General features: G+C 36.7%; 1 protein-coding gene across 1 annotated transcript in view; it reads left to right on the forward strand.

Annotated features, from left to right (window-relative positions):
• Positions 1 to 6,004, forward strand: part of MIB1 (MIB E3 ubiquitin protein ligase 1) — a 134,259-nt gene extending 128,255 nt beyond the window's left edge. Inside the window, exon 21 of the mRNA XM_024235899.3 lies at positions 1,690 to 6,004. Coding sequence (XP_024091667.1) covers positions 1,690 to 1,830 — 141 coding nt within the window. The 3' untranslated portion in view covers positions 1,831 to 6,004. The remainder of the gene's footprint in view (positions 1 to 1,689) is intronic.
• Positions 6,005 to 12,368: the final 6,364 nt, after the last annotated feature.

Genomic DNA, 12,368 nt, shown 5'->3' on the forward strand with positions numbered 1-12,368 from the left:
CACCCTGCACCATGTATTGCATAATACATTGCCTTCTTTTTATGCAAGAGCAGCCGAGTACCTAGATTCAGGGAATTTCAGTTAGATTGAATGGAGCTATTTTCATCCATTTCCTATTAACGTTTTGGTTTATATAGGTTTTTTTGTTTGTTTGTTTGTTTTGAGACAGAGTCTTGCTCTGTCACCCAGGCTGGAGAGCAGTTGATGCAGGATTTTTCTCAACCCCTTTGTCAGACTTGTGACAGAGGTGCGCTGCTTACTTGGCCACTGTGCTCAACTGCTTGTGGGAGGGAGCACATGAACGAGCAACTGCAGGATCCATGCAGCGGCACCCAGGTGGGGGTGCCTGCGACTCCAAAGCCCCTGAGGGCGTGTTAGAGTGCTCTCTTAGTTCTGCTGTCCATAAACAGCGGTGTGTTATCAGCTCAGTTGGCCCCTTGCCTCATAGTGTGGGGTAGCTGCCCTCCGCCAGTGAGGGCAAAGGGCCAGTGTAACAGCCTTATTTTGGGTACCCACATTCGGTGTGTCCCAAGCTCTTGTCCAGTGTTCAAGAAGAATGAGGTCACCTGGACACTTGAAGGATGGTGAAGGCAGAGAGTTTTATTAAGTGATGGAAATGGCTCTCAGCAGAGGGGAACTGGAGTGGGGGTGGGACGGGCAGGTAATCTTCCCCTGAAGTCCGGCCATCTCTTCCCTGAAGTTAAGCCATCTCTCCTCCGAAGTCCAGTCATCCCTCTGAAGTCAAGTTGCCTCTCTCCCCTCTACCACCTGAGTCTGGAGTCTTTAAAGGCACAACATGGGAGGAGTGGGCAGGGTGGGCTGTGTGTAGTTTTGGAAAAGGCAACAATCAATTGGTAAAAAGACATTATTTAGAAAGAACCAGTTAGTCTGGGCATGGTGGCTCATGCCTGTAATCCCAGCACTTTGGGAGGCTGAGGTGGGCAGATCACGAGGTCAGAAGATCAAGACCATCCTGACCAACATGGTGAAACCCCGTCTCTACTAAAAATACAAAAAAATTAGCTGGGTGTGGTGGCGCGCACCTGTAGTCCCTGCTACTCAGGAGGCTGAGGCAGTAGAATCACTTGAACCCGGGAGGCGGAGGTTGCAGTGAGCCGAGATTGCGCCACTGCACTCCAACCTGGTGACAGAGTGAGACTCCATCTCAAAAAAAAAAGAAAGAAAGAACCAATTGGGAGAGAGTGGGCAAGCAGGAATAGAAGTTCTCACTTTGGCCTGTGGGTTTCAGGCTTTTCAGCTCAAAGGTTGGGTTTCACTGGGGACCCGCCCTTGTCTGCCTAGAATTTCTCTGCCTCCTGCCTCTATCACAGTGGCATGATCTTGGCTCACTGCAATCTCTGCTGCCTGCGTTCAAGTGATTCTCTCACCTCAGCCTCTTGAGTAGCTGGGATTACAGGTGTGAGCCACCGTGCCTGGCTGTGTTTTATATATTAATAGTTTTTAATCTTATGTAGTACCTTTTATACTATCCTGATAGTACAACCAGTGTTTCTATTTTATTTTATAGGGATGACATTTTAACTATTTAAAAATGTTAAAAAATTGTTTTTAAAAACCACCAAAATATTATTTGACTAAAACAACTAAAGAAAATTAATGATATATAACAGTCTGTCACTTTCCGAATATAAAGTGTCTAATTTATTACTTTGTTATCTCACATTACAGACAATGTGCCCTGTGTGTCTGGATCGTCTGAAGAATATGATTTTCCTCTGTGGTCACGGAACCTGTCAGCTCTGTGGAGACCGCATGAGTGAATGTCCTATCTGTCGCAAGGCTATTGAACGAAGGATTCTTTTGTATTAACTAAGACACATGGTGTATTTTGTTAGCTAATGTATCTAGTCATGAGATCTTAATAGGCTTTTGATCTAGTTGGAAGTTCTGATGAGTTAATTTCTAATATCATAGTTTCTTTACTAGAGTATAATTGGGCTGTAAATGTACCAGAACAAAAAACCCTACAAAATGGTGTTGGAAATTGTGTTTTTTGTTTTTGTTTTAAATTTGAAACATCAAATTCATGTAACTCATAGGATAATTTACCTTTGGCTTCTAAGAGGAAAGTCCTTTAAGGATATCCTTTTTTAAAAAATTGCATTTTTCCCTTATAATTTGTAAATTTGTTAGATCTCAAAAGACATAATTCTTTGTGATCAGTTATCCTTCATTTCATCATGGTTTTACACAGTGAGTTGATAACAGGTTCTCTGAAAAGTCACGCATCAAATAAAAGAGGCAGGTCAAACAATTATGTCACATGGTAAATTATAAAATGACAGTACAAGTTCCAGATAGTTAAGGGAATACCGAAGGGATGATTCTCTTTTTAAGATAACAGGAAGTTACCCTCATGTTTGTTTCTGAATTCTTAGAGTAAATGGAAGCATAGAATGAGGGAATAATGACTTTGCATTTCTCTTGTTTTCTAGATTCAAAACGAACATTGTTTAACTTGAATCAGATTACCAGTTTCAAGATGACTGATAAACAAGAAAAGGAAAAATAAGCAATAATAGTGGGCAACTGAAGAGAAAAAAAAAACGAGTATCTATTAACTGGCCACTAACAGTTGCCTTTCTTATATTAATTTATACACTATTTTGTTCAGCCAGTGTTTTTAAAAAATCTGTGAAAAGTGTACTTCGGGTTTTCTGTGATTACTTATCTGGGCTTGATCTGACCAGTGAAATGACATTGCCCTATTTGGACCTCTGAGGTTCTATTTAGCTTTGCTGATGTACTGAATAGTACCCCAGTGATCTGCAAAATTAATGCCTTTTCCAAGAAAAATATCTTTTCTTCTTTGTATCAGTTAATTCTGACAGTGTTACTGATTCTGTCTTCATTATAGGCCTTATTTCCGTTATCTCTTTCTTTATAGTATTTTTTACTATAAAGAAAACAGTCTTTCTGTGTATACCTACAGATGAGGGTATTATTTAAACTGCCAACAATATCCAAGACATGGTCAATAATCTAATTATAAATACTTTAGAAAGAGTGACCAGGACATGTATAGAAATGTCTGCTTACCTGTAAACTTTAAAAACAACAAAAAACAAACAAAATTTTTAGAGCATTTAATCATTTTTTTTCTCCTTTGAATGATCTCCTTTGTAATCTTATTGTCTTCTGAGTAAATATACACATAAATAAGTGTTTGGGGATTCATTGCTGCTAGATTATATCAGCTGTTTACATAGTGTCTACTATATGCTGTTGATAAGCTTTTTCCTAAAAATAGTTATCCTCTTTTGTAGTTTTTTTCCCTCCTTTAAATCTGGCTAGATTTTCTTACTTCAGTTTTTATAGAACACCAACTAAATTTGAAAGTATGAAGTCTCTAGCCCTCTTAACACTGTTTCTGGCTGTTTAATCCTTGCTGCCTTTGCAAGTCCTGGTGAAAGCAATGGGGAGCTTTGCTGGCTGGTTTTGTAGTCTCAACAATTCCATGTCTGTGTTTAGCTGAGTAACTGCTATCATTTAGAACAGTAAAATTTTTATAGATTTCAAATTTGAAAATTCATATACACTCAGTTATCTAATAAGGGGCCACCGACGCTGTTTTTAAAACTATTTTGAAGTTATAAAAAGGTAGAACATCTGACTGATGTTGTTCACATAAAGAGACAGACAGACTATCATGTTGCAGACATGAAAACAGCATGTCAGGTTTTTCCTTTCCTTCCATGCCATGGGCTACCCATCTCTTCCCACTAGATCACCTGGTGAGGAGGGAGCACCTGGCTGACTCATGCAGAGTTTGGCCAATCAGAGAATTGTGTGGTCTCTAGCTCTACTTTCCTTAAACAAATCCTTTCTGTTTTCTGAGCTTCAGTGCTAAAACAGATCCCTAAAAGGTAATAGCATCTTCCAGACTAGTTTAATTATTTCCTTTATAAGAATATGACATAAATTTTTATTATAGAAATAATGTCATTATAATTTTAGTGCTAGTACTTGTGGGTTTTCCGTATTTGAATCACCTTGAAATTTGTTGCATGAATAGAAAATACTTATTTATTCATGTTTTCAATCACCTAAAATTATTTTAAATTTATTTTGGGTTTGTGAGAGATAATAAGATCAAGAACTTCATCATTTCAGTGACTTTCCTCCAACTCTCCGAATCTGCTACCTCTTATTATATGTCCCTTAGCAGTACTTTTCCAGTTAGGTTCGTTACCCTCCTCATTAGCTAAACCTCTTTATCTTGTGCCTCAAAAGAGCTTTTACTTTTCTTAGAAATATTTATAAAAAAGAAAAAAACTGACACGCATTCATTCAAAAAAGTATTTATTGGGTTTCAGGGATTAGATACACAACAGTGGAAAAATGGCATCTTAGCACACTCAGAATTTATTGTGCAGCAGTTGTGTATTTTAAGGAATCTGTAGTTAAAAGGAAGAGATCCAAAGGTCCTGATAACATTTCCTAATGTTTCAGAAGAGTTGTCATTGAGTAGTGTTTGGATTTCCTCTCTGTACCCCTCAACCTACCATTTTCTCCTTTATTCTTCTAAGATTGTTAGTGTTGTTACTCAAAACAGACAATTACAACATACCAGATGGTGCTATTCTAATGGTATCTGTTCACGTAATTTAACATTCTTACTGCTTATACTATATACATATTTAATTTTGTTGGAAGCAAGAAGGTTTTCAAGAAAAGATAATTTTGTATTAGTGTAGGAATATATTAGACAAATGTTTAGTTGGTCAAATTATGCATAAGATATTTGTAACTTTAAACATTGCAAATTGACCAGCTAGCTATGGAAGCATAAAATTAATTGATAATTAATGTTGGAAATACATTTCTTAAATTTATATTTTTATGGTGTTAGCCCGTAAGAGCCTTTTAGCATATTGAAATGCATGCTGCTTAAGATGTGTCTGGTTCAAATATCAAAGCTTGCTGGGTCATTTTTACATAGTAGAAACATACTGTCTATGTGTTGCCCAATTGCTGTTTGTCTGTTCTGAATTCTGGACCCTTTTTGGACTGGAAATTAGTTAAATTCATGAACTAAGAGAATTAGAGATGGGGTAGAGTAGGATCAGGACAGTGGGTTACAGCAGATAGGAAAGGAAAGTCAGCATTTGAGTGTAGAGAAAAAAAGAGGATCATATAGATGTCATCAAATTATAGGCTTTAATACAGGTTGCTTTTTTTTAATTCAAAAGGAAAAGCACTTGTCCTATCAGAATGTCTACCATGTTTTATAGTAATAATTTGTGTAAAAAATTGAATTTTTGAATAGTTTTTTGTATTTTTTGTGATGAAAAACTCATAACATAAAATTTACCATATTAACTGTTTCTAAAGAATACAGTTCAGCCATGTTAAGTACATTTACATTGTTGTGAAACAGATCTCCAGAACTTTTTCATCTTGCAAAACTGAAACTCCATACCCGTTAAACAACTCCCCTTTTTGTTTTCTCCTCAGTGGAATAGAATTTTGACTCCATATAAATCAAGAAACACCTAAATTCTTTAGTTGTTTATGTTTGCAAGATCTAAGATCATGGTAAACATTAAGTTCTTAAAATTTTTGGGAGGGACAGTGCACCTCTCCTCTGAATTGTTAGCAATTAAATTGAGTAGGTTTTAAATGTCTAGTCATTGGAAGGGTTTGTTATTTCATTTTGAGCCAGAGGGGAGAGGCACATTTTAAATATCAGAATTAGATTAGCTTTGAGTTTGTACAATTGGGAACATAATAGATTTTCATAAATTATGTGTGCCTTGTTGGAAATGTCAGCTGTCTTTATGTCTGCTTGTAAACGTTTCAAAATATGTTTTCCCTCAAAAAGGCAACGTTACTTCATTTGCTTGAATATTATGATAGGAATGCTTACTGATATTACTTGATAGTCATATATAGCCTAGGAACTTTAACATATGTATAACTATAGCAGTATTAATAATGATAGTTGTACTTCTTTAAAACATTAAATTTGAGGAAACTTTAATGCTGTCTCGTGTACATTGCTTTACTACAGTGAGGGGGAATATCCTTTAGATTGAGCCTCAATTTACTGGTTAGTAGTATGTGAAACTCTGGTATAAAAACGTGAACTAGACAGTAGAGCCGATGAATTAAAATTGTAAATTGCTACATTGGCATTTTCTACCTCCTTTTCTGTCAGAGTATTACTTTTTCCAGCATTTATTCTTATTTGTGAGTAAAGAGGAAATGGGAACCTGAGGTTAAAATTGACATTTTTGTTTCATTGAGAATTTAAGCAGTAGGTACAGGAGAAGTGACTTGTCACATTAATTTGGTGCCTAAATCTGTAACTACAAGTTGTGATCGACATGTACAAAATGTCTAAGAAAGGTCATATGCTGAATATTTTACTTTTCCTGTATAGTCTGCATGATTTGTTTCATAAACCCAGCTTATTTCCTCCAAAAAGCAAAATGGTCCTGTAATTTTTAAAGTAAAATAAACGTGCCATTTTGTCTGCAATCTATAACTTCAGAAAGTTATTGAAAGTTCTGACTCAGGGCTTTTTAACAGTTCAAGCAATTGTCAGTTATATTTTGGAAACTCCATCTGTGTAATTCTCCAGTGCCTTGAAAGAATTATTAACTTGGCAACACTATTAAAACTTTATAAAAGATGGTCTTTAGTGCACGTGTATCATTGTATACACATTTTAAAGTCATATTGCTTAGCTCGTTAATAATGATTCTGCATGTGTGCTGGGTTTGGGTAATTCTTTAAAGGAAGTTTTCTAGATTTGTACTTGATGTTTGTTTTTTAAAAACTGATTATTTATGGCCATGACACTGTTACCAGAAAAGTAATTCTGATTAAGTTATTATGCAAAGTCATCTATAAGTAGCATCTGGGAAGAGGAGATCGAGGCCAGTTTGCTATTTTAGTATGAAAGGAGGATCTGTTTGGGAAACATAGATTGTCTTCCCCTCAAATGAGGGGGGAAAAAAAAAGACCCTTTGTTCAAATGGATTCTGTTTTAAAAAATTATTTTTAAAGGAAATCACAAATTGCATGTCATTCTTAATGCTAGTCTTATAGACTAAATCCATAAAATTGTTTTTATGTTCAGTATGTTTGTGTCATTCTAAATGCGGCAAATTCAATGATAGCAGTTCAATTGACTCATAGCAGTGTTTTGTATTTTTTCTGATTCTTTAGCTTTCAGTATTGGATTAAAGCCTTGTTTGTGAGTATAGTTTCTGTATGGCACATGATTTCTTGCTTATTAGCTTTTGTTAAAGAATGCTTAGTAAGAGCTAAGCTTTTAAAAGTAATGCAAACATTTATCGTTAATAAAACCTATGGTGTAATATCATATAATGCTTTTCTTTGATCTTTTGAGAATTATTCTTTTATAGTAGTATACATGAATTTTGATTTTTAAAGCATTTAAAAACAAATCTCAATACATTAAAAAACTTGTTATTGTTAAAAAGGAAATTACCATGCCTTTAAGAAACAAGGATGTACATCTTCAACTCAGCATGTGTCCACATCTAGAAGGCTCTCATTGCAGTTGTTTACAATTAAGGTACCTCTATCTAAAGGGCCAAAGAAGCATTTCATATTTTAACACCTCACATTCTTTCAGGATTAAGACATATGAAAATAGTCTGAATAGGATAAATTTGATAGGAAGTAAATTAACCAGTCTGGAAGATTCAGCTTTTTCTAAAAAAAGATTATTCCTCTTCACAACTCAGATGTAGATTTCATTTTCAAGAGGTAGACATTTTAAAGCAATGATCTATTTGGGTTTTAGTTTTATGAGTAAATCATTAATTGTATGGTTTGGGGGTTATTTTATTTTCCATGTTAATATAAGCACTTATTTCTGAAGTTATTGAGAGGTCATCTAGCTCCAGTTCAAAAGATTATGTATATCTGATGTTTAAGAGGAAAAACATCTGAAAAAATATCTTTTGTTTATTTGAAAAAAGCATATATATTCCAACTTTAAAATTGTGAATTTATTTTGAGTAACCTCTAATTAACTGTATTTTTTTTGTTTCTGTTGCTGTATAATTAGAAATTTCATGGCAATATTTTTTACTAAATTGAAACTGTATAGGTTTCAAAAATAAAGACATTTTAGAAAACTTGCTTTATATTTTTCATCATCGATAGTTTTTCTTTGTTCACAAAGGTTAAAATTATTTGATAGTCTTCTAGCACAACATTTCCCAAATGTATTGACAATGAAAACATTCAAGGCCAGGCGCAGGGGCTCATGCCTGTAATCCCAGCACTTTGGGAGGCTGAAGTGGGTGGATTGCCTGAGCTCAGGAGTTCGAGACCAGCCTGGGCAACATGGCAAAACTCTGTCTCTACAAAAAATACGAAAGTTAGCCAGGCATGGTGGCACACACCTGTAGTCCCAGCTACTTGGGGGGCTGAAGTGGGAGGATCGCTTGAGCCCGGGAAGTCAAGACTGCAGTGAGCCAAGATTACACCACTGCACTTCAGCCTGAGTGACAGAGTGAGACCCTGTCTCTTAAAAACAACAACAAGAAAACCCAAAACATTTAAAGGGTGCATAGGCGTTTATAAGATAATAATGAGTATACAGATTAAAATAGAACACCAAGAATAATTTCTCAGATAAATTATTTGTTGAAGAATAATCATTTGGCAAATAGTTTTTCCCTTATAATAAAACTCGATAAATTCATTTTTATCTTATTAAGGACAAAAAAATGATAGACCTTATTTGAAAATGGAAGACCAGACCTGTAACAGATCCTCGGTGAGGAGATGACATGGGAAGGAGGCCATCAGGCAGTGCTGCCTTTGCCCATAACTCAGATGCAATGTATTCAGGCTGCAGGTACCACTTCATGCTAGGGCTCTGCATTTATAGTTAGAGCAGCTTTCTGAAAGGCAGATTTCCAAGATAATATATTCATTATTTTTCATATATTTGAAAGTATTGTCTTCCCTCCCATCTGTGTTCTTTCTTTCCACAAAACATTAATATTAAGAGTATGACACTGACAGGCAATTAGGGAAATACTTTTATAGGTGAGGTTACCCTAATTTAATAGGGAAACCAGAACCAGGAAGCATGACAGAGATTTTGGAATTATCAAAGGAATTTAAAACAGCAAAAATTAATATGCTATGAGCTCTGATGAAAAAAGTGGACAATTCAGATAATTCCAGCACTTTGGGAGGCCCAAGTAGGGGGATTGCTTGAGACCAGGAGTTCAAGACCAGCTTGAACAACACAGACCCTGTCTCTACAAAAAAAAAAAAAAAAAAAAAGCCATGAATTGTGGCATGTGCCTCTAGTCCTAACTACTCAGGAGGCTGAGGCAGGAGGATCACTTACCCAGGAGTTCGAGGCTACAGTGAGCTTTGATTGTGCTGCTGCGTTCCACCCTGAGCAACAGAGCAAGACCCTGTCTCAAAAAGAAAAAAGAAAAAAAAGATGGGTAATATAAGCAGAGAGATGGAAGCTCTAAGAATCAAAAGATTCTTGAAATAAGAAATGCTACAAATGGGAATACCAGAAGACTTTTTAAACATTTTATTTATTTATTTTTGGAGATGAAGTTTCATTTTTGTCACCCAGGCTGGAGTGTAATGGTGCGCTCTCCACTCACTGCAACCTCCACCTCCCAGGTTAAGCGATTCTCCTGCCTCGCCCTCCTGAGTAGCTGAGATTACAGGCGCCCACCACCATGCCCAGCTAATTTTTGTATTTTTAGTAGAGACGGAGTTTCACCATGTTGGCCAGGCTGGTCTCAAATTCCTGACCTCAGGTGATCTGCCTGCCTCAGCCTCCCAAAGTGCCGGGATTACAGGCGTGAGTCACCACGCCCAGCCAGATTTTTTTAAATTTTTTTTTTTTAAAGCAATAGAAGAAACATTTGAAGCAACAGTTACTGAATATCCCAAAGATAATGATAGACACCAAACCACAGATCCAGGAAGCTTAGAGAATATCAGCCGGGATAAATACTAAAAATCAAAACATTACCATCTCATATTCAAAGTACAGAAAATCAAAGACAGAAAAAATCATGAAGGAACTCCAGGTGGGGTTGGGGTGTTGGGGAGCGGCCTTGTTGATAGAGGAGCAAGGATAAGCATTATATTGAACTTCTCCAGAAACTGTGCAAACAAGAAGAGTAAAAGGAAATAAGTAAAAGGTTGAAAGAAAAAAAGTACCAAATAAGAATTCTGTATCTAGTGAAATTATCCTTCAAAAATAAAGGAGAAGTAAAGATTTTCTAAGAGAAACAAATACTGAAGGGATTTGGTGCTAGTAGATTGGCCTTACCAGAAGTGTTAATAGAAGATCTTCATAGAAAAAAATAAAACATTTTAAATTTTTGTTTATTCATTTTTATTTTAATTTAGCAATAAATTAAAACATATGGCCAGGTGCAGTGGCTCATGCCTATAATCCCAGCACTTTGGGAGGCTGAGGTGGGTGGATCACGAGGTCAGGAGTTTGAGACCAGCCTGGCCAACATGGTGAAACCCCATCTCTACTAAAAATACAAAAATTAGCTGGGGGTGGTGTCAGGCAGCTGTAGTCCCAGCTACTTGGGAGGCTGAGGAGAATCACTTGAAACTGGAAGGCAGAGGTTGCAATGAGCTGAGATAACGCCACTGCACTCCAGCCTGGGCAACAAGAGTGAAACTCGGTCTCAAAAAAAAAAAAAACAAGAAAAATTTTACCAGAGATAAAATTAACCACAAAGAAAGGAAGAAAGGAAGAGAGGAGTTATAAAACAACCAGAAAACAAAGAACAAAATGGCAATAGTAAGTTCTTATCAATAATAACATGGAATGTAAATGGACTAAATTTCCGAAAGAAAAGACAAACCAAACTCAAAATTTGTAGAAGGAAAGAAATAATAAAGATCAGCACAGAAATAAATGAAATTGGGACTGGGAAAAAAACAAAGTTGAATAAAATGAAAAGTTGTTTTTTTGAAAAGATAAAATTGACTGACTTTTAGCTAGACTAAAAAAAGAGAGAAAAGACCCAAATAAAATCAGAAATGAGAAAGGTAACATACCATCCGATACCACATAAATACAAAGGAACATTGGAGAATATTATGAATAATGAAATGCCAATAAATTGGAAAACCTAGAAGAAATGGGTGAATTCCTGGACACATACACCCTACCAAGATTGAGCCACGATGAAGTAGAAAACCTGAACAGACCAATAACAAGTAATGAGATTGAAACCCCAAGAAAGTCTCCCAACAAACAAAAGCCCAAGGACCTGATTGCTTCACTGGCGGATTCTCCTAAACATTCAAAAGAAGTATTAATACCAATTAAACTCTTCCAAAAATTGAAAAGGAGGAAATACTTCCAAACAAATTCTATCAGGCTAGCATTACCTTGTGTATTAGTTCGTTCTCACGCTGCTATGAAGAAATACCCAAGACTGGGTAATTTATAAAGAAAAGAGATTTAATTGACTCACAGTTCCGCATGGCTGGGGAGGCCTCGGGAAACTTGCAATCATGGCAGAAGGCACCCCTTCACAGGGTGGCAGGAGAGAGAATGAATGCCGAGCAAAGGGGGAAGCCCCTTATAAAATCATCAGCTCTCATGAGAACTCACTATCATGAGAACAGCATGGCAGAAACTGCCCCCATGACTCAATTATCTCCACCTGGTTCTGCCCTTGACACATGGGGATTATTACAATTCAAGGTGAGATTTGGGTGGGGTCACAGAGCCAAACAATATCACCCTGATACCCAAACCAGACAAGGACACAATAAAAAAACAAAACTGCAGGCCATTATCCCTTATGGACGTAGATGCAAAAATCCTCAACAAAATATTACAAAATACAACAACACATTAAAAAGATCATTCACTATGGTCAAGTGGGATTCATCCCAGGGATGCAAAGATGGTTCAACATATGTGTCATGCCAGACCCCTACTGACTCCAAAAGAGATGGCATTGTGTCTGAGAGGCCCAGAAGAGACCTGGAGCCAGTAAACGAGACAGGGTTTACAGAGGACTTACATACAAGGCAGTCCAGAGGTGACAGGGTGGACAGGAGCACTGCTACTGTTTGTAAAAAGCATGCAGTTTATATGGCATTTTCACGTAGCAACACCAACCTAGCAAACTTCATTTAACCCAGAAAAGTGGCCTTGTTTCCTTGCACGTCCTATGTTTCAAGGAACGGGCAGAGGGGTTCAATGTCCTTCATAAGAAGTGAATCTCCAGATTAGCCACTACTGGATTCCTTAGCTTGGAACTCTGAGCACACATTCTTCTTAGACCATAGGGTCATTCTCAGGGTATGCTTAAGTTACTGCTGTCAGGTGCATTTGC

This window comes from Pongo abelii, chromosome 17, assembly GCF_028885655.2.
Source record: "Pongo abelii isolate AG06213 chromosome 17, NHGRI_mPonAbe1-v2.0_pri, whole genome shotgun sequence".
Taxonomy (NCBI): domain Eukaryota; kingdom Metazoa; phylum Chordata; class Mammalia; order Primates; family Hominidae; genus Pongo; species Pongo abelii.